Source organism: Odocoileus virginianus, chromosome 3 (genome assembly GCF_023699985.2).
Source record: "Odocoileus virginianus isolate 20LAN1187 ecotype Illinois chromosome 3, Ovbor_1.2, whole genome shotgun sequence".
NCBI lineage: Eukaryota > Metazoa > Chordata > Mammalia > Artiodactyla > Cervidae > Odocoileus > Odocoileus virginianus.
The window spans coordinates 46,509,122-46,532,053 of record NC_069676.1 but is presented as its reverse complement, the minus strand read 5'-3'; the positions used below and the strand labels follow the sequence as shown (position 1 = coordinate 46,532,053).

At 41.7% G+C, this 22,932-nt stretch overlaps 1 protein-coding gene and 1 long non-coding RNA gene across 2 annotated transcripts in view; one reads left to right on the top strand and one right to left on the bottom strand.

Moving 5' to 3' along the window:
- Nucleotides 1-10,661, top strand: part of ETF1 (eukaryotic translation termination factor 1) — a 24,762-nt gene extending 14,101 nt beyond the window's left edge. Inside the window, exons 3-11 of the mRNA XM_020908381.2 lie at nt 3,160-3,335; nt 3,712-3,851; nt 6,218-6,356; nt 6,642-6,832; nt 7,363-7,492; nt 8,027-8,182; nt 8,586-8,650; nt 9,337-9,484; nt 9,715-10,661. Coding sequence (XP_020764040.1) covers nt 3,160-3,335; nt 3,712-3,851; nt 6,218-6,356; nt 6,642-6,832; nt 7,363-7,492; nt 8,027-8,182; nt 8,586-8,650; nt 9,337-9,484; nt 9,715-9,797 — 1,228 coding nt within the window. The 3' untranslated portion in view covers nt 9,798-10,661. The remainder of the gene's footprint in view (nt 1-3,159; nt 3,336-3,711; nt 3,852-6,217; nt 6,357-6,641; nt 6,833-7,362; nt 7,493-8,026; nt 8,183-8,585; nt 8,651-9,336; nt 9,485-9,714) is intronic.
- LOC110147109 (uncharacterized) lies at nt 10,646-22,932 on the bottom strand. Its single transcript, XR_011486861.1, has 2 exons — nt 22,758-22,932; nt 10,646-21,935 (listed from the first exon to the last, which is right to left on the bottom strand). It is a non-coding gene; the product is annotated as an uncharacterized lncRNA (long non-coding RNA).

The following is a 22,932-nucleotide window of genomic DNA, read 5'->3' as shown; positions in this document are numbered from 1 at the left end:
CATATTTAAGATTCCACACTATCACATAAGGTGTGATATATGGCATTTGTCTTTCTCTTTCTGACTTACTCACTTAGTATGGTAATCTCTCATTGCATCCATGTTGCTGCAAATGGCATTATTTTGTTCTCTTTGTTGGGCGGTGGGGCTGAGTAGTACTCATTGTATGTATGTACTGCATATGTCTTTATTCATTCAATTCATCTTTTGATAGACGTTTAGGTTGTTTCCAGGTCTTGGCTATTGTGAGTAGTGCTGCTATGAACATAGGGGTGTGTGTATCTTTTTCAATTAGGGTTTTGTCTGGGTATATGAAATTGGATCAATATATAATGATAGATATTATTAGAAAGCCAGCCATTAGATTTGGTCAGGGCACATTTGGGACTTATAATATCCCATGTATATATTTGTTACACTTCTAATTCTGCTCATATTGTTACTTGTTTTATGTAGTTTTTTTTACTTATTTTTACTAATGGTAAACACAAATTAGCACTTCTCAGGAAAATCCTTTGGCTTTTCTTGTAAGCTAGCAGATTAAGAAACCTTAAAGGAAATAATGTACTAGCACTCTCTTTTTTTTTTTTATTACTGAATAATTCCATTGTTTGGATATACCACATTTTGTTTATCCATTCATCAGTTGGACATGGGGTTTTTTGCTACTTTTTAGCTATTATGAACAGTGCCTTCGGTGAATACAAGTTTTTGTGTGTACATATAGTTTCACCTCTCTTGAGCATACACCTAGGAGTGGAATGGCTGAGTCATGATAACTGTTTAACCTTCTGAGGAACTGCCATGTTGTTATTCATAATGGTTATATACCATCTAACATTATCACCAGCAATGCATATGTGTTCCATATCTCTGCATCCTGCCAACACTTTTTTTTTTGGTAACACTTTTTTTTTTTAATAGTGGCCATCTTATTGGGTGTGAAGTGGGTTTGTGTTTTGATTAATGATTAGTGAATTGCTATATTTTGATAATTTTTATATATTCCTCAAAGAAAATGAACATTGACATATTTCTTAACTAGTGATGCTAATAATAAGTCTTGAGAATGTCTAGGTTAAAAAGATATGTTGTTGGCATCAGCATTAAGGTTAGAGGGGTTGATAGCTATTCAAAAGGAAGCTCCCATGTGACAAAGCCTTGGAGGTGTATCCTACATAAGTTAGGGTTTTGTCCTGGTTTTTAGTTGCACAAACTTCAATTTGCTTAGTTACCCGGAGGTAATCAGACTATACATTTCTCTCTTTAATCAAACTCAAAAGTGATTAATATGTAAAATACATTTAGAGGTACATTTATTTAGAGAAAGGTGTGTGTGTGACAGAGATTTCCTAACTGGGATATTTATGTGAATCCAAGACTCTTGTTTCTCATTATCAGGATACTTAGGGTGCTGAATTAGGGATTCTAAGTTTTTGTGGTGAGCCTGGAATTTTGAAGGAGGGGACCAGGATATTAAACTGGTATTTCATCTAGACTTTGGGAAGACTTGTTGCACCATCCTATTATTGCATCTTCCTCTGAAGAACCACCAGATTCTAAGCCTCTGCCTTGGACTCAAGGTTAAATTCCAGTCTTGTTGTCACACCCTTATCAAAGCTTCTCCCTTCATTCCTCGGTGAATGAGGCATTTCCCAAGTACTCCTTAAAGTGCTTTTTGTCTTTACATATCGCTAAAGCTAGTATTAATTCAAATAATTAAACACCTGTCATATTCTTTTTAAATTGAAGTATAGTTGATTGTATATAATTGTATATACATGTATATACATGTATATACAATATATATACATTCTGGAGAAGGAAATGGCAACCCACTCCAGTATTGCCTGGGGAGTCCTGCGGATGGAGGAGCCTGGTGGGCTGCCGTCTGTGGGGTTGCAGAGTCAGACATGACTGAAGTGACTTAGCAGCAGCAGCAGCAGCATATACATTCAGTGATAGTTATATGTGTATATATATATATATTCTTTTTCATATTATTTTGCATTATGGTTTATTACTGGATATTGAATATAGTTGCCTGTACTGTACAGTAGGACCTTGTTGCTTATCTGTTGATACTTTATATGTAGTTTGTTAATCTCAAACTCCTAATTTATGCCTTTCTCCGTTGGTAACCATAAGTTTTTTTCCTGTATGAGTGTTTGTTTTGTAAATAAATTTGTGTCATATTTTAGATTCCACATTAAGCGATGGGATGTCTTTTCTCTTTCTACAAATGGGATTCATTCTTTCTATGACTCTGTGTGTGTGTGTGTATTTAGTTTTTTAAGCAGCCTTCATACTGTTTTCCACAGTGGCTGCACCAATTTACCAACACCCTCCCACCTGTGGTGTAGAAGGGTTCCCTTTTCTCCACAACCTCTCCAGCATTTGTTATTTGTAGACTTTTTGATGATGACCATCCTGGCTGATAGGAAGTGATACCTTGTTGTAATTTTTATGTGCATTTCTGTGATAATTAGCAGTGGTGAGCATCCTTTCATGAAATGTCTTCTGCCCACTTTTTGGTAGTGTTTGTTTTTTGTTCGAGTTAGTTGTATGAGCTGTTTGTATGTTTTGGAAATTAAGCCATTGTTGGTCACATCATTTGCAGGTATTTTCTCCCATTCAGTATGTTGTCTTTTTGTTTTGTTTATGGTTTCTTTGCTGTGAGAAAGTGTATAAATTTGATTAGGTCCCATTTGTTTGTTGTTGCTTTCATTTCTGTTGCCTTGGGAGACAGGCCTAAGAAAACACTGGTACAATTTGCCTGTGTTATCTTCCAGGAGTTTTATGGTATCATGTCTTAAAGTCTTTAAAGCATTGAGTTTATTTTTGTGTATGGTGTGAGGGTGTGTCTTCATTGATTAACATACGCTGTCCAACTTTTCCAACACCACTTGCTGAAGACAGACTGTCTTCACTCCATTGTATGTTCTTGCCTCTTTGTTGAAGGTTGATATACCTACGATATTTTGAACACTATTCTAGCTCTGGGTACACTCTAATTACAGAGGTATAGCCCCTACCTTCATGGCCACTTTTAGAGTGATTTATTTTTCCTATTTAGGGGTATCTCACTCTTAACTCCATTTACTAGTGATAATTCTTTACTTATGTAGTACTTAAACCTCTAATGCTATTCTTCCACAGCAATGGCACAAGCATGATATCGTTGATCATTCCTCCCAAAGACCAGATTTCACGAGTGGCAAAAATGTTAGCAGATGAGTTTGGAACTGCATCTAACATTAAGTCACGAGTAAACCGCCTTTCAGTCCTGGGAGCCATTACATCTGTACAGCAAAGACTCAAACTGTATAACAAAGGTAATCTGGAGCTTGGCCATTTACCTCCTCTACTTTGTCTTGGCTGTGTTTTCCACTTTGATTCTGTTGTGATGCTTTTGGTCACAAGTGCTTTCTTTACCCAGACATGAGCTGTGTTCCTTTGGTCTTTTTTTTCCCCTAAGTTATTTTTTTGAAAGTTAAGTAGTATGTACTATACTTAAAATAATAAATCCTTTTGAAAACATCTCAAGTTTCAAAATTAGGAAGAGAAATCTGCCTGAGAAATTTACAGATATTTCTACTTTATGTAAATTATGATTTAAAGGGACAGGACCAGTGGGCTGTGGGAACATTTCCTATTAATTGAGGAAAATTAGGTGTGTATATAAGTAGAGAAATTGTTTGTTCTTTGCAGTACCTCCAAATGGCCTGGTTGTTTACTGTGGTACAATTGTAACAGAAGAAGGAAAGGAAAAGAAAGTCAACATTGACTTTGAACCTTTCAAACCAATTAATACATCACTGTATTTGTGTGACAACAAATTCCACACAGAGGTAAGAAGTTAAAACAGAATGTTTTTGTTACCCTAAAAGAAATCCACCATACCTATTAGCAGTCACTCCCAGGCCTTCCTCGTCCCTGCCACCATACCCCAAGATCTTTCAGCTATAGGCTACCCCTGATCTGTTTTTCTGTGCCTTTTGTGGCTTGTTCCTTTTACTTAGCGTGTTTTCAAGGTTCATCCATTTTGTGGTATGTATTATGCGTCATTCCTTTTTTATTACCAAATACTATTTTCCACGTTTTATCTATTCATGGATATGCCATATTTCACTTAATAACATCATTTGGTGAAATTGTCATTTCCATTATTTGGCTGTTATGAATAATACTGCTTTGAACATACATGTACAAGGTTTTGTATGTCCCTATGTTTTCACTGGGGGGCCAGGTATACAAGCTAGAAGTGGAATTTCTGGGTCATATAGTAATTATGTTTAACCAGTTCAACAATTGCCAGACTGTTTTCCAAATAACTGTTCCATTTTATAAAGCTGGTTCTTCTTTTTAAAAAAAAATTTTTTTTCAATATGACAATGAATGTCATGAATATTCAGCATGTTTGAGGAAAGTGCTAAGCTGGGTTTGAAGAACTAATTAGAAGCAGAGAAATAAATGACTACCTGATCTCTAGGTCTCCTTATGTATCCATGATACTTGAATATGAATATATTTCTTGCACTCTTAGTTTCAGCTGACAAATTATAAAAATTTTCAGTAGTCAGGACCATAAGAGCTTTTTTCCCCCATCCATTAAAAAAAAAAAACAAAAACTTTTGAGTGACAGAACTGTCATAATATGATGAACATTAAGGGTAGAAAGGAAACCTCATTAGAGTGACCTAAATCAGTCAACAGTAGAACAATCAAGAATTCACAGCTGGCTTCTAGTTCAGTCTCTTGCCTTTCATCAACATAGGGGAAAACCTCTATAGTGGAATTAGAACTGACATTTGTTGACACAGTTTACAATGGATGATTCTGCTAACTTGACGGGAAGTTCAGTTCCAGTCGGATCTTGAGTGATTGCATAGATGGTGGAGACGGACTTTTCTCTTGGCTGTCACAGCCTGCTTCTGGCAAAGGTTCCATTGGGGAGGCAGTTTGCCACCCTCTTCCAATTAACTGTATCTGCTTTGATGAAAGCAGATTTTGAGTCTTCTTGATTTAAATAGTACATGATACTCATGTTATCTAGTTTTACCTTACTTACCTAAGTTAGCTTAACTCTTTTTCCAAAATACCATTTCATCTTAACTAGCTTTGTTTTGGCTCTAACTGGTATATCAAAAACTACATATACATGTGGTATACTGAAGAGCACAACTGCAGTTGTGTTTAATCAGGATATTTATATATTCTTATTATGAGAGATAAGTCTATTCCCTGATTCTGACCCCACTCTGTGGCGTGTGGGATCTTAGTTCCCTGATCAGGAATCAAATCTGTACCCCCTGCATTGGAAGACAGAGTCTTAAGGCAAAATTTTTAACATGGGCAATATTCATGTCTTAATGCTAATTATCAAGTATGCTTTGGTTAAAGGGTGATTCTTAGTGATTAATCTGCTTTCCAGTCAGTTCGTGAAGAGCTGTTTTCTTCCTCAGTTAAATGGTATGGGTAATAAATCTTAGCTCTATAGAGGCTGCCACCTAGTTATTAGTCACCTACCATGTCTATAGACGCCAACTCTTGCCCATCTATATGGGTCCCAGAACTATTTAAAGATCTGATCTTTCAGGAGGCATAAATAGAATGATACTCATAAAAACTCACAATTATTACTATAGTACCTTTAAAATTGAATTTTAGATACTGATGTCATTAATGTTACTCAAGACATAATTAAATGAAACATTTCAAAACTAGATCTTTTTATAGACGATTTCTGGGTTTTGTCCTCAGTAAGTACCCCTGTTCTAGAATTGATTTGCAAAAGATTCTTATTAGCCATAGTGAATACTGCCTATTAATGCTGGGGTTATTAATGGTAACAGCAAGTCAACTTTTGGAGGTTAGACTTTGAATATTATGTTCTCTAGACCACCATCAGTCTAAAAACAACCTAGGAAGAATTTGAACCCTATAACTCTATTAGTTTTGGGTTCCTGTGCCTAGGTCAGCTTTGTAAAAAGGCTTCACATTGATATTGTTGGTTTTCTCCTGCATCAGGTTCAGATTTGTCTATATGAATTACATATTTATAGCTGAAGCCTTTAAATTACTCTGTGAAATGGTTTTTCTGTAGTACTCCATACCTTTCTGAGTGGAAAGGGCTTGTATATGTCCCTTTGGGATTTTTGTCTTAACTTTGCAAAGCTTTGAGATTTATGGTGTGGTACCTGTGTTTGCTTTTCAGGCTCTTACAGCACTACTTTCAGATGATAGCAAGTTTGGCTTCATTGTAATAGATGGTAGTGGTGCACTTTTTGGCACACTCCAAGGAAATACAAGAGAAGTCCTGCACAAATTCACTGTGGATCTCCCAAAGAAACATGGTAATCTAGGAAGAGAACATGAACACTTTTGCTTTGTGTCCAGCATTAAGGAAGCAAATTGTGTAGTAGGGGAAAGTAAACTCAGGTGATGGGAAAAGCATTGTTACTTGTGACTCTCTTGACTAGAGAATTAGTGTTCACTCACTAAAAGCAATTTTATTCTGAAAGGAATAGTGATTTTCTCCTTTCCTTGGGAAATAGCATGGTTATATAATTACTTTTTAATTAGCAAGGTATCATATACTTAATAAATGCTGTTTTCTCTCATCACTTTTTTTGTCAAAGGTAGAGGAGGTCAGTCAGCCTTGCGTTTTGCCCGTTTAAGAATGGAAAAGCGACATAACTATGTTCGAAAAGTAGCTGAGACTGCTGTGCAGCTGTTTATTTCTGGGGACAAGGTGAATGTGGCTGGTCTCGTTTTAGCTGGATCAGCTGACTTTAAAACTGAACTAAGTCAATCTGATATGTTTGATCAGGTAAGTGAGAAGTAGATGCTCCATTATGTAAGTTTCTTGGTGGGAGTAGTTGAGTTCTCTGAGTGCTGGGACATGCACATCTCTTTCTTTTACAGTGATAAATTCCATGTTAAAAACTTCTGAGTTGGCAAAATTTCGTGTGTATTATTAGTAATATTAGGAGATATTCCCCTACTGTGTCTGGACTTATTTTCTTTTGAAATCAGCCATTTTGGGACGGAATCTTTCTTGGCCCTATGTTGGCCCCTGGTTTTAGTAGGTTGCCATAATTGGCTTTAAATTGAAGTTTGATTTCAAAGAAACTAGGAGCTGGTTTTATCAGTCTAATAGGATGTGCAATACAGTTGGCTGGGGAGGTGATCTCCATGAGACCTGTTCATGAATAAATTGGGCACCTTCCCCCATATTCTTCCTCTTGATGTTTCACTGGCTAGTTTTGCATGCCATTAAGAGGTCATGGGTCTTGGTAAGGGTGTTTTGAAGTACTAATGTGCTTTTTCTTTTTTTTTTTTTATTTTGTTATGTGTTAGAGGTTGCAATCAAAAGTTTTAAAATTAGTTGATATATCTTATGGTGGTGAAAATGGATTCAATCAAGCTATTGAATTATCTACTGAAGTCCTCTCCAACGTGAAGTTCATTCAAGAGAAGAAATTAATAGGTATCAGTGAAATACAACTTCTTTACTGTGAAAAGTTTTTGTATGTGTGTATGTACAAAACAAGACACTGAGAAGGGTAAGAGGAAGGTTTAGCATTTTTATTAAAATCCTTCTCGATGGAATCATTTTAAATCATCCTTTAGTTGTCACATCTAATATTAATAATAAATGTTTGTCTTTCTTACTGTTTTTACCCTTTGGCAGTAGGAACCAAACTTCAGTCAAATTTCCCATATTATGTTTTGTTTTAGAGTGATAAATAATTCAAAACCTCAAATTAAAGATTAATAGGGCCATTGTTTGGCTGTGTTTCCAATTTGATACATGCGCATTTCCAAATGATTATGTATTTGGCCCAACTGGTACCTCTTGAGACTCAATTTCTGGAGCCTCGACTAGTGGTGTGATTTTTCACTAACTTTTGGCAGTTGTTTTTAAGTTGACTTGTTCTCTTTCTCTGATTTTGAGTAAGAAGGTGTATGTGTACAAAAAGAAACATTAATATACATTCTTTTGACCTGTCCCTAATCACAGGGCGATACTTCGATGAAATAAGCCAGGACACGGGCAAGTACTGTTTTGGAGTTGAAGATACACTAAAGGCTTTAGAAATGGGAGCTGTAGAGATTCTAATAGTCTATGAAAATCTGGATATCATGAGATATGTTCTTCATTGCCAAGGCACAGAAGGTATGATAATTAGTAAATAAAGTTTCCATTTGTTACTAACCTGTGTATTCAAGAAGCCTGGGGTGGAGATTGGACAAGGTGGCTGATTTCAAGAGCAATTAAAAGGCAGATGTGTACCTTGTTGCCCACTCCCAGCCTGTACCCGATCAAACTGATAAATGTCTGCCTAAGATTTTTTGAGGATAAGGGCTGTATCTTAAATGTCTTTGATGTTTCCTTATGATAGGACCAGTATACCTGGTAGACATTCATTCACTGCATACTGACTAATGTGCTTATAAAAGAAGATTGATAGAATCAGTTCAGGAGTCCTTTCATCTAACCTAATTTTCATCTCATGGAACTTAAACCTATTAGTATCTGAGAAGCAGGTTAACACATCTTTTTTCCCCCAATACTGCAGAGGAGAAAATTCTCTATCTAACTCCAGAACAAGAGAAGGATAAGTCTCATTTTACAGACAAAGAGGTATGTGATTGTTCATGTGCTTTGATGATACATGCAAGGAAACATAAATCCGTATGTTAGAGCACTGGCAGCATAGAGTAGCATCAGCCTCGAGAAACCAGACCTCTACTTGTTGGCAGTGGGAGTGCCAGGAGGTGGTCCACTCCCATGTGCCACATAAAAGTCTGATTCCAAGGAAGGAGGCCAGGTGATGGTTACCCTGGTTCTTTTTTTGTGGTTTTTTTTTTGTTGTTGTTGTTTGTTTTTTATTTTTTTTTAAGTATAAAAAAGTTTACTTGCTCAACACAGGTCCCTTTTATTTGGTAGCATCTTCAAATTCTGAGTTGGACAACTTTGGTTTTTACAAGGCTCCTCCAAAAAGCAGTTGTGGCTTGCCTCTTAGCTGTTGAATGAGTATTGTCTAGAGACACTTTGTAACAGCCTGACCTCTCAAGACAATGGGAGGAACCATAAATTGAAAAACTGCCAAGTGTGTGTGAACATTTCATTACTGATGCTAGAGCCTGGGGAGGAATGTTGTTTGAAGTAATCAGAATTTCTGTGCTGTTGCATTTATGTCGCCAGAACCCATAATTTGCTTACAGTTGAACACACCATAGATCTGAGGGGAAGAGGGAGAATGGCAGGCAGGGTAGCAAGTATCCATGTCTTGAAACTGTTTCTGTATCTCATGGCTGCCCCTGCAGACAGGACAAGAACATGAGCTGATTGAGAGCATGCCCCTTTTGGAGTGGTTTGCCAACAACTATAAAAAATTTGGAGCTACTTTGGAAATTGTCACAGATAAGTCACAAGAAGGATCCCAGTTTGTCAAAGGATTTGGTGGAATTGGAGGTGAGTAGCAAATCAGAAAACTGAATGCAAAAAAAAAAAAAGAAAGAAAAGAAAACTGAATGCCAGGGTTTCAGCCACAACCTTTCCTGTGTATCCCAAAAATATCATTACTTCCAGAGAGGTGTGCTCATACATCATCTCTCCTTGCTATAATTCTGCAAGGGGATTGCTCCCCACCCTCCAGTTTTGTCAACCACGGCTATTTACTGTTTGTTCGTTTGTTCCCATAGGTATCTTGCGGTACCGAGTAGATTTCCAGGGAATGGAATACCAAGGAGGAGATGATGAATTTTTTGACCTTGATGACTACTAGGTAGTCGACATGGGTCCGGCAAAATGTGCCTCACCCTCCAGCATCCAACCCAAGGAGCATACCCGTGGTGGAATCCAAACAGATCCCTGCCTTACAATTGGAACATTTCCAGAACTTAATCCATGAGCATTGGATATTGAAAAGAAAACCGAAACAAAACCAGACCCAACCCTACACTTTGGTTTGTCATGGTGTCAGCGCAGCAGCCTACAACTAAGTTCCTAAATGCCACTTTGGACTAATTTAAAAAAGAATCCCAGTTTTTACTTTTACTTGATGGTGAAATTGGTTGCTCTTGTATTTTATGGGGAAAAAAAAAAAGATTTTTTTAACCTTCATACATAGAAGCAAAAATACTTTAACTGCTGTAAACCTTCAAAAGTTAATAGAAATGAGATCATACTGGTTTGTTTCTTATTTTGATTGGAGAAAAATTAAATTGCTGCATTTCGCAGTGACCCATTTACATGGCATTCTCAGCTTAGACTGCATAAGAAGAAATATATGTGGTGAAATGTTGGAACCATTTCTCTCGGTCTCTGTTTAATGTTGAAAGAGTGAGCTAATAGGCAATTTCAGCTTCACTCCCTCAGTACCCCTCCCGTCCAGGCCGTCAGTTTCAAGGATGCAGGTTGCATTGCAAAGAGAAACTGACACATGAAGCATTTGGGCCACTGCTGTTTCCTTCCATCTGTTCTGCAGGCGCATTTGCGCCCAGGGTTTGGGAGCCCTTAGCATCAACTGCTTTGACGAGGGTTCTCATAACCTTGCATACTAGAAACCAGTTTGGGATGGATATGATGGGACTTCTATGCTATTGCTGGAATTGGGAGAAATAAAACATGCAATTTAAGTGGAAGCAAAGACATTTAAATATTTTATTTTGCTTGGGTCTGTCCTTGCAAAAGGGAGGTGGTCGTGTTTTCCTTGTGTTGGATGGCATGAGATTATGTGAATGTTTTGATTTTTTAAAAATGAACTGCAAGGTTTTTCACAGGAACGACAGACGAGACATGTATGACTGTGCATGTAATTGTAAACCCCTGACCTCCTGGTGGGGTTGGAGCATCTGTTTGAAATATGGGACTTACAAGCACCTCTCAGAAATTATGGGAGGAGGGTGGGAAGGGCAGGGGTGGGAAGGGATGGGGACACAGCTTCTGGCACCAAGGACTTAACCATGTTGGACCCAAAAGTGGGCCTGAAAACCTGAAGCTTAGGCTTCACAGCTGGGTTGTAAATCAGACTTGACCCCAGCTAACATGCAAGGTCACGGACAGGGTGCCTGAGGTGGTGACAGTGAACAAAGTGTATAGGACGTGCCCAGTGGTAGCAATTGAAAAAAGTATACCAAATGGACTTTGAAGGACCAAAGGTTTTAAAAGTCGATTGGTATCCCCCCACACTGCTAGGGTAGTGGGGTGCATTTGGTTTTCAAATTGGGTACTTTAAACACTTTAGTGCCTGACTGCTGTTCTTCACTGACTTGACTCAGTCACTCGTAGCTTTATTGGTCTGAACCAGCTCCTTGTTCCCAGGTTGCAGACCTGCCTATCGTTCCAGTAATCCTGTTTCACTTGAATGAAGGGAGTATGTCTTAAATGTAAAGCTTCTGGTTCTCAACACTGTACTCTGAGGTCCAAATGACTGTCTGTCGATGTATAACCTGATGTCTCAACCCCCAGTAACAAGAGTCAATTCTTATTCACCAATGCGGGAGGCTTCACCAGAACAGGCTTTTTCTTTGGGCTCTGCTGTTTGTTTGCAGAACACCCAAGAGCGAGCAAACTTGCTCTCTTCATAGCAGTACCTTAGGGTTTTGCCATTGTAAATGGGTCTAATGTGATATATGACAAGATCAGAGAAATTGGATGTAAATTTACATTTTTGAATATGCTTGTTGTTTCACATGATACATTTAGGGTATGCAGCTCCTTTTGTAGTTTTTATTTTTACTATTTAAGTTTGGAAATGATGCCAAATTTTTGTATTTCTTTAATCAATGTGTTCTCTTCAGTGATATATATTGCATTATATATTGATGTGTGTATCAATATATACTGATATGTATTACACTTACACAATACAAACACATAAGTAAGAGGGGGTGAAAACCGTAGCCTTTGCGTTCTCTATAGCCTCTACAGAGAGATCCTAAACAGCAAAATCTTGGTGTTGTGATGTACAGAAATGGAGAAGAGTATTAAACCATATTTAAGAATATACTTTGTGTGCTTGAGATTCTTTAGGACTGTTCTAAGAAAGGTCTGAGCCATGGAGACAGTGTGAGTGAGCTCTCCAAAGCATGTGCAATTTCCTCATAGTTACTCTTTAGCCATAGATTTAGTGATTAAGTTGTCTTCTGCTACATTTGCCTATGGAAGGATATATGCAAAAGGCCATAATCCCAGTGTTAACACCAGAGGAGAGGTTCCAGTTGATGGGCCTAACTAATTTGTACCTTACTCTCTTCCCTGTGCAAGCCAAAGGGAAACCTGCCCTTTAAAAAAAAAAATAAAAGTGTTACCCTTGTTAACATTCTATGGAGATAGATGGCACTTTTAAAACAGGCTGAAAGAGGTTAAGTAGCAGCTCTTCAGTGGCAAACCAGATTTTATGCCAGGCTTAATTCCAAAATTGATTCTCTTTCTACATGTGGTTGCCTTTGAGTCAACAGCATGATCCAGATGGAAAGGTGGAAACCAAGCCTCCCCTGCTCTGATCTTGCATACCTGGTACCTGTGGAAGAGCAGCAACCTCATTCAAGGGCAAGTCAGAGGCTGGCTCAAGGGAACAGGGCTTCTAGGATGTGTTAAAACAAAAGAGGATTCTTGTTTCATTTGCTTTTCCCAAAAGTGGAGCTCCTATTTAGTAGTTTAGGAAACCTAGTTGAAGTACCAAGGTGGTACACGGTTTTCTTTGTCCGGATTTAAGAAGTATTAACAAAACTGACCAGTAAGGGAATCTCTTCTGTCACTTTGCTTTTTCAGCATAATTTTGTCCAGTTTCTCATCTGATTTAGATGACAGCCTTGATGAAACCCAGTCACCCTATGGGAAGAGGCAGACATGCCCATGCATGGCAGAGGTAGTTTTTTCTACCCCTAGCTGCTGTTTGAAGTCAAAAGTTAGAAGGCAGCACAGTAGTGCCGGTTATGTGGGCTGTTGTGCTCGCCTGTCTGGGCCTGCAGCACTTGCCATCTTTTGTTCCCTGGCTCCAGTTCTCATGCCATGGTGCTCCCAGACAGACAGTGTATTCAGGGCTGAATGCCAAGATGGAATGTAAGCTTCATGCCAGCTTCTCCCTTGTTGCCAATTTGAGTGTGTGCCTGCTGGGACTCCTACCTGCCAAGTCCACCCTGATGGGACTGTGCCTCCCAGGGACACAAGAACTGACCGACCAAGAGGTGTGGAAGTAATGGGCGCCAAAGTTATTGAGAACGTGGGGTGTGGAAGTAATGGGCGCCAAAGTTATTGAGAACGTGGGCCAAATAACTGGCACTAGAAGTATATGTGGAAACAGTTTATCTCCAGGGTTCTCTTTGACAGTCAACTCCAAACATGTCTGAGAACTCTGTTTTGGGTATAGTCAAATTGCTTGGTAAGCTCACCCTGGGGCTTAGTCAAGAGCCTAGGACAAAGAATCAGCTCTTTAGGCAAACATCTCTGGTTTTGTCTCTGCCATTCGTTGAATTTATGACTTCACATAAGTCCCTTTCTATCTCTCCAGTTCCGTATCAGTGTAAGGATGAGTGTGAATCTCAAAGAGCCTTTCCAACTGTAAAGCTATCAGGATATAATAGAGAGCAGGAGATCTGACATCTGATTAGAATAGAGATCCTGCCTAGAGACATTTGGCCATGTGTCTGACAAGCAGTTTCCCTACCTGTAACAGTGTCTGCTCCCTATAGACTGTGGTAAGGATTAAATGCAATGAGGCACGTGAAATACACAGTAGCACTTAGCAACTCAGCTGGGAGATGATCACACCTGTACCACTTTGGTCCTCTACAAGTGGCCTGGGTGAATTTGCACTGGAAACCACAAGGTGGTGCTCGAGTTAAAGATACTGGTTGTGGAAGAAAGTTGCTTCCGGTGGGGAGATCTCTGACAAGCATTAAGATTCCTGGGACAGCTTGTTTAACTTTAAAATTTGGCTATATGGATAAGGCAAACTACCAAAGGAAGCAGGGATGAGTGAACAGGGAGGATAACCAGGGCTTTGAATGGCCCATCTGAAAAATAACTACACTCACTAACATTTGTTGGACAGTTACCATGTACCAGGCAAAATGCTATGTCACGTGCATTCTCTCATTTAATCCTTAGAAAAACAATGTGCCTCATTCTGTTGTAAATCTGCCCATTTGGTTCCAAAGCCAATGCAAATACAGGTCATTCTTCGCTCAAGAAGAGAGAACAGGTGTTGCTACTGCTAAGACGACCAGTCAATTCACCTCACCAACCTCTTCTTTCAGAGACAACCAACAATTTGGATTGCATCTGGAAGACATTCATTTGGCAGTTATGCCCTTCCCTCAGAACATACATGTTCTGACAGCTTGGTCACAGCCACAGTTGAGAATGGATAAAGAAGTTCTCTTGGGCTCTAGAGGATCCCTGTAATTGATCCAGCATCTTCAAAGAAGAATGTATACACATAATGGAATTTCTCAGACACTAGGGCACTGGCCCCTGCTCTTAAAAAAATATGCTGTCAGAGGGCAATTAATGAAACTGGAATGTGAACAATGGATAAAATATTGTATCAATGCTTCTGATCTCCTGAACTTGATAACTATATGTGGTTATGTAAGATTATACCCTTTCTCATAGGAAATATACACTGATGTAGCAAGAGGTTTAAAAGAAGATGTTCATTAAGAAAATTTTTGAAATTTCAGAAATAGGGAAGAAAAACCTAAAAGCATCATTTAACTAACGTTTTAAGGTCATCATGAACATCCATTATAGAAAGAGTGTAATATAATGAATGTTTAGGTTCCAATTGATTCACAAAGTATCTAGAACACAACTTTAATTTGACCCTTCATTCAAGTTTGGTTTTTACTCAGAATTTGGGTTTGACTCAAAGGTCAATATAGGAGACATAGGTTTGATCTCTGGGTGGGGAAGATCCCCTAGAGGAGGGCATGGCAACCCACTCCAGTACTCTGGCTTCTAGAGAATCCCATGGACAGAGGAGCCTGGCGGGCTGCAGTCCATAGGGTCGCAGAGAGTCAGAGAATGCATTAGAAGAGTTAATTCTGCAGGGTGTACAGCTGAGGAGAAATCCCCAGCCAGAGGGGCTAGGGATGCTGAACCTAAGAACTGGGCCCAGATTGGAAGGAAGAGAGCAGAGGCAGTGTCAGGAGAGGAGCTTCTGTCAAACACTTCAGAGATGAAATCAGCTTTGGAGTTGGATCAGTGCTGAGTGAGATGAGACAGTATAAAGAACAAGACTTCTTGGGGGACCCTTGAGTGCTGCTTCACTGAGCAACCCTGGGGATGAAGGGAAGAAGGCAACGCTGCTATCTTAAAGCCTACAACCCATTCACAGAAAGGACAAGAGTGACATCAGACTCTAGTCCTTTGTCGACAGCCACACCCCTTCAATACTTACGGAATCATAATTTCAGCACTTATAGGGGGCTGGGACTTTACCATCCCAAACTCCTAATTAAAGGGATAAGAAAGTTGAAGCCCAGAGAGCAGCCTAACAACCTGTCATGCTCATGCAGCAAATGAGGAGAGCCAACATAAGCAGCTGTTACAGCTCCAAATTCAGTGCTCTTACCAAATGTGGGATCTTGTTATTCTTCATCTAAGCCCCTTCTCCTCGTTAGAGATGAGAAAAGAAGTTCGGAGAATAAGGGAGTGGCACGAAGCCAAAGACAGAGCTGGGAAGGGAAAGGTGGCCACCATCCAGGTGGAGTTATGAAAGTTCTTTTGAAGTCACTTCCCTGTGAGTCAGGGTTGGCTTGAGTGTATAGATTAACTTGCTTCTCCAGCCTCCAGGGTTCCACATTAGCACCATCTAGGTTTCCCTTACAGTCAGACTTCTGGCTCTTCCACTCTGGTGAGAAACCCTGCCTGGGCTCAGCCCCTTCTGCTTGATTCTTCATCCTCACCCAAAGGAAACTTAGGGGGCAAACCCATATTCAAGGAAGCCTGAGTGAGTCAGTGTCCGACTCGTTGCAACACCATGGACTATATAGCCCATGGAATTCTCCAGGCCAGAATACTGGAGTGGGTAGCCTTTCCCTTCTCCAGGGAATGTTCCCAACCCAGGGATCGAACCCAAGTCTCCTGCATTGCAGGCAAATTCTTTACCAGCTGAGATCCAGAAAAGGAAGGTGGAAACTTCAGAGAGAAGCTCTCCAAGCAGGAACAGCAAGGATCTTTTGAGGTAAACCCAAGATGTAGGAATATTTTGCTCCATGGAGGAAGGGAGGTGGGAGCCCGCCTTGAGAACAAGGAGAAATCAGGGCTTGATGCTCGAAGGCCTGCCCCAAGTTAAACATCTGTCCAGACCTGAGCACATTCCCAGGCTAGGCTTCCCTGGGGACTGGGATGAACCAACCCCCTCATACTGCAATCCCCATTGGAGGGCCTGCAAAGGGGCACTCTGTTTTTAAAAGGACAGGATGTCACCTGAGGAAGAGGAGTTGCACTTCAGTCCTCAAGGCTAGAGGCCTCCCTCACACCCTTGTCAAACTTGGATTCTAGAGACAGATGACATGGAATGGGCTCTTTCCTCCCTGGGGAACTAAGCAAAGGCCGTCAGAAACTCACTGACATTGCTCAATGCCACCTCTATTCCTTACATTGTGCCTAGGTTAACTCTGGTCTCATTCTTTCATTCAGCAAGTATTTACAAACACTTCCTATGTTCTGGGACCTGTGCAAGATGCTGGGGCACAGTGGTGAGAAACAGTCATTGTCCCTGCCCCTGCCCTCCAGCAGGAGACAGCAAGTATTATAATAAAAGTGAAGACTATTAGAGGATAAGAGGAGGGCACCTCCACTTCATCCGGAGGTGGCCAAACTGCCTGGTGAGCCAGAGTTGGCCTGGAGAGGTTAGAGGCGAGTTTCGAAAGGCAAATGTGTTGGTCCTGACTTGACCCAAAGGCCAGGAAACTACTCAGATTTTAAAATACTTTTTAAAACCTGCTATCATTTTTGTTCTTTATTAACAGCTTTATTGAGGTATAACTTACAAACTATAAAATCAACCCACTGCATGAATAGGTCAGTGATTTTTTAAAAATAAATTCATACAGTTAGGCAAACATTACATAATCCAATGTCCACCTCTCAAAAAGGTCTTTTGTGTCCCTCTGTAGTCAACCTTTGCTCACTCCCAACCCTAGGCAACCAATGATCTGCTTTCTGTCTAAACAGTTTTGCCTTTCCTAGAAATTTAATGTTACTGGAATAGTGCAATATGCAGTCTTTTACATCAGGTTTCTTTCACTTAGCTTTTTTCATTTAGATGGATTTTTTTTACATACATCCATGTAGATGCATGTTTGTTTCTTTTTATTGTTGAGTAGAGTGATATAATAAGCAAGATATATTTGGTCTTTGTCTCCTATTCTTGGCAAAGACTTTCTCTAAAACCCTTGGAATCTCTTGAGTGATGAATGTCTTTGGTACACTAATGAGATACCCAGATAGTTTCAAGATGTGGGCTGCTTGCCAAATAAACAAAAATAGGATTACAGGGTTGGAACATTCAGCCCTACCCTGAGAAGGGAAAGGGGCTTGAGATCGAATCACCAATTTCCAATGATTTACTCAATAATGTCTACATAATGATGCTTCCATAAAAACCCCTAAATTATGCAATTCAAGAGCTTCCAGTGTAGTGAACACACCAAGGTACTGGGAGGGATCCCTGAAATTCTATATGAATTTGAGGATGAACTTTTCCATATCTGCAAACAATGACATTGGAATTTTGATAGAAATTGCACTGAATCTCCAAATTGCTTTGGGTAGCATTATCATCTTGAACATATCGAGTGTTCTAATCCATAAACACAAGATGTATTTCCACTTATTTAGGTCTTCTTTAATTTCTTTCAACTGTGTTTTACAGTTTTCTGTGTATAAATATTTTACATCCTCAGTTAAACTTGCTCCCAGGTACTTTAGTATTTTGGATGCTACTGTAAATGGAACAGTTTTCTTAATTTCCTTTTTGGATTGTTCAATGCTGGTGTCATTCTGGTTTTGGCTTTGATTTTCACTTTCATGCTGAACATCTTTTCATGTGTTTACAAGCCATTCATATATCTTTTCTGGTGAAATGTAATCTTTCATTCTTAATCTCCCACTTTACATTTTCATGAGGGGAGAGAGAGAGAGTCCCTCTGTCTCTCAGATACTTTCCTCCTTCTTCTGTTCCTCTTTACTCTCAAAAAATACTTCACAGGTGGAAGGAAAACACTGTGCATGAGGTTAGCAACAGACACTGGAGCCGTACCTAGGTCCCACTCTGCTGCTTACTAGCTGCATGACTTTGAGCATGCTGTTTCACTTCTCTTTCAACTTCTTAAAGGTTTTAATAGGATGCTTTGTTAAATAAACTAAGCTATTTCATTTGTCACATAAAATATTAATAACTGCAGCCTACTACAGCCAAGCATTGTGCTAAACCCTACAATGCGGTCATAAGTAAAAGAGACACAGCCATTGAGCTTCCAATGCCTTATCCCAGTGAATGTGAATCCCCAAACGCCAATTATCACCTGAGGGAGGGCCACAGGTTGAGTGTCTGTCACAGGGTATTTTGACCTGGCTGTCAACTTTTCTGAAGACACTGGTGCTTTCACTGAGCACAGGCGATATTAGCTAGACAAAGAAGAGGAAGAACATCTCAGGCAGTGAGAATATGTTGGCGGTGGCAAGGAGTACAGTTAAGGAGGTAGGTGGAGAGAAGTGTGAATGAATCAAAGAATGAAAGGGCAATGTGGTGGAGGAAGCGAGAAGGGAGGCCAGAACAGGCAGTCCGGGCTGAGCCTCAAGAGCCTTGCTGAGACCTTGAAGTTTTATCGAGGAAAAAGAGAAGCTGCTGAGGTGTTTTAAGTAGAAGGGTAACAAATGCAGATCTGCTTCTCAAAAAGATCCTTCTGGCACAGTGCAGTTTGAGAAGAGAGCATGAGGCTGAGTCTTAAAGTACTGGGACATTTTTTTTTAAATAGGAATTTTTTTTTTTTTTTTTTTTTAAATTTTTGGCTATGCTGGGCCTTCATTGCTATGCTGGGGCTTTTTCCAGCTGCGGCAAGTGGGGGCACTATTCTTCGTTGTGGTGGTCAGGCTTCTCAGTGTGGTGGCTTCTCTTGTTGCGGGGCACAAGCTCTGGGTGTGAGGGCTCGGCAGTTCCGGTGCATGGGCCTAGATGCCCCACAGCATGTGGGATCCTTTGATGTCCCCTGCATTGGCAGGCAGATTCTTAACCACTGGACCACCAGTGAAGTTCTAGTACTGGAACATTTAATATCCAAATAAAGCGTTAACATCAAGACATGTAAGCAATGAAAGAAAAGCCTTCAAGAAGAGATAATCAGTGACCCCTGGTGGTTCAGGGGTGAAGACTCTGTCTTTCAGGGCAGGGGCCTCAGACTTGATCCCTGGTTGGGGAACTAAGATCCCACAGGCCATGGGGCATCTAAGCCCACATGCTGCAAATAAAGAGCCTACATGCTCTGGGCTATAAAGAAACCTGGGTGCCACAACTAAGATGCACAACACAATGCAGTCAAATAAATTAAAAAAAAAAAAAAAAAACAGATGGTCACTTACAAGTCCATGCTGGTGAGAATTACTAAAGGAAAATGAAGACTGAAAAAAAATCTACTGGATTCAAGAGTCAGGGGGTCCCTGGTAACAGCTAAGGAGACCCCAAACACTGCTGCTCAGACCCTGGAGTTTGTCTAGCCTCTCTATGGCCCCACAGTCACTGCCTCAGGGCTTACCCTCTGGCAGATCAGAGCAAGTCTTTCTCATTAAGATTCTTAAGATTCCCTGGCAGCTCTTCTGGCTGGCTGCACCAGCTCTATCATGGGACCAGGCCAGTTTGCCCATGTCTGCCTACGTATCTCATCTAACCCACCTCACCCATTTGGCTGCTGGGGAGCCAGAGGTTTCTACTGGGTGCCAACAAACAGGCAGTCTCATGCCACAGTTAAGCACTACTCCGAAGTCACACACCAGTTCCTAACACAGCTCTACCACGTATCAAGATCTTGGTGAAAGATATGTAAATGGCTGAAACTGTTTTCCAATTTGTAAAACACTGTGACAATGAAGCATGTATCAAATACTCCACCTAGAGAATTAGCTATCACAGGTTCACATTCATTCATTCAACAACTGTTTATTGTATAGGTAACAGCAATATAATAGACAACAAGGCAGACATCATCTATGTCAACAAGGAGTATCCAATCTAGTGCGGACCTAGTCAAACAAAGATCTGATACTTGACAGGAAAAGCAAAGGGCCCTGGCAGAGAATTGGGTGGGTGGGGGAACAAAAGTCACACCCCTAATACTGTTGCAGGGGGTTGGCTTTTCTTTGGGCAAGATCACTCATTTATAGCATAAATACAGGGTTGGTGCCATTGGTAAGATAAGGTTTGATTCCTGTCCTAAAAGAGAATTAGGAGGTAAGCACAGGAAAATAATATGGTTAAGGAGAAGAAAACTGCAAAGAAATCCCAGGAAACTGTCATATTGGGTGTCACATTGGCTTTTTATGCAAAAAGTCTCAGCTTATTTGGAACTCAGGTTCCAAATATCCCCACCAGAGAGGCCTGAAAGCTAGGACCCAGGGTCACTGGAGTATCAGTCTCTCTCAAGACAGGGAACAACATAGAAACCCTACTGCTACATAGGGTTTTTCCAGGTTCAAACCCATGTCAACCCAGAAGTAAACACAAGGTTTCCCCAGAAGAGGCCTGGGGTTCCTGCAAATTCTGTAGCTGGAGAGGAAGCTGCTAGACCTCCCCAGCCTCTCAGGCCTTCCTCCTCTGCTAGGCTCAGCTATAAATAGCTTGCCGGTTTCCAGCTGGGGATCTCCCAGCCCTGAAAGGAGTAAGCACCGCCTTCTCACCTTGTCCTGCCCTCAGCCTGGAGCAGAAGGGGGTGGTAGCTGGCGGCCGGAAGGATACGCTGCTGCTGCTGCTAAGTTGCTTCAGTCATGTCCGACTCTGTGCAACCCCACAGACGGCAGCCCACCAGGCTCCCCCATCCCTGGGATTCTCCAGGCAAGAACATTGGAGTGGGTTGCCATTTCCTCTCCAATGCAGGAAAGGAAAGGAAAAGTGAAAGTGAAGTCGCTCAGTCATGTCCGACTCTTAGCGACCCCATGGACTGCAGCCTACCAGGCTCCTCTGTCCATGGGATTTTCCAGGCAAGAGTACTGGAGTGGGTTGCCATTGCCTTCTCCAGAAGGAGAGGAGGGGAGGGCAAAAATGAGCACCACAGAGAAGCTGGCCACTGGACTACATTACCCACAATCCTAGATCATAGCTGGAAAGAAGAGGCTGCTCTGGGCCTGCAGCCTTAGGTGGGAACAAGGCCAGAGGCAACCTAGTGCCTGCGTGTGCAGCCCAGGCCCAGTTTTTTCCAAAAATCTAACCCAGAAACCTTCAGTCATGGACCTTAGAGATCATCTCCTCTCCATATACTCAACTCACAGGCACTCAGCTGATCTGAGGCCAGGGAGACGGACAAAATTCCATTTATTTTCACTTTATTCACAGTGTGTGTGTGTGTCTATAACCAAAGACTGGAAGTCTATGAGTGATTTTATTCTGGATCAAGTCCAGAGGCTTCTTAGTGCTAAAAGCCCCCTCCCCAGCATTTACTCGACTCATTACTCCCAAGCTCTCAGCTTTTCTCTCCCTGCCTCACCTGAGGAGGAGCAAATGCTCACACGCTGGTCCATGTTGCATTGCATTTCTGGAAGTGCTCGGGGGTGGGTGCTCAGGAACTGCTGTCTCTGCTGAGATCTAGTCCCTCTCAGACCTTTGCTCACCTCCCAGCAGGCAGATCAGGGTAATCACGTGGCTGAGGCATCTTTAAGTCCCTGGAGGCGCTGTAGGAGAGCCTGGAGGGGTTGCGGTTTCCTGCAGTGGATAAACCAAAGGTGTCAGGCTGAGCAAGGAAGGCCATTCTGGGTGGTAGAAGCACCCAGTGGGCACTACTTCAGACCTCAGTGCCACCGCAGGTGTACACCTGCCCCAGCTCTGGCTCCCCCCACTCCAACCTTCCAAGTTTCCACAAACAGCCAAACTATTCATGTCGGATTCCGGGGCTCATGAAGGTCCAGACTGACAGGGAGCATAGCGGTGAAGGTATTTGGGACTAGACCTGAAGTCGCGGACCCCTGTCCAAGGTGGAAAGATACTAAGGCTAGCCTGACAACAGGGTCTTTCCCTCCTTCCCCTCGCTCAGATTTGATAACAACTCTCACATCCTAAGCCCGGCACCAGGAATGTCAAGATGGAGTCACAGTCTCAATAAATAAATGATGTGTTAGGTGCACAAGAGGCCTATGGGTGGGGGGTTGGAAGGACTTCCAGACGGCCAGAGGTCTGAAACAAGTAAGGGTGACGCACAGTTCCACCAGAATGGTGTAGAAAGGATATTCCAGGCAGAAGGGGCAGGTTGATAATGGCAGAAAGGAGCGAGAAACGGAAAGCAGAGAAATACCTAAGACCGACTAGCAAAATGCGCGCGCAGTGGCGCGCAGCAAGCGAGGCCAGGCCCTCACACCACGCTAAGGTGTGGGCTTTAGGCCTCGGGTCAGCAGCCGCCGGAGGAGCTCCAGCAAAGTCGGCGGCGCTCAGAGAATCAGGGGGTAAAGTGGGACAAAATACGAAACCGGTGGGGAGAGTGGCAACCTCATACCCTCTTGGGACGCCCGAGTCGGCCTATCCCGCGTTTACCTCAGCCCGGCCAAGCCACGCGTTCCCGGCCCCTCCGCCGCCGCCGCCCCCTCCTTGGCAGAGTCCCCTGGCCGCGGGCTCCCGGGCGCGGGCGGACCCGGAGGGCCGAGCTCCCGCCCACAGCCGCCTGCGGGCCGCCTGCCAGACGCGGCGGGAAGGAAGCGCCTTGTATGGG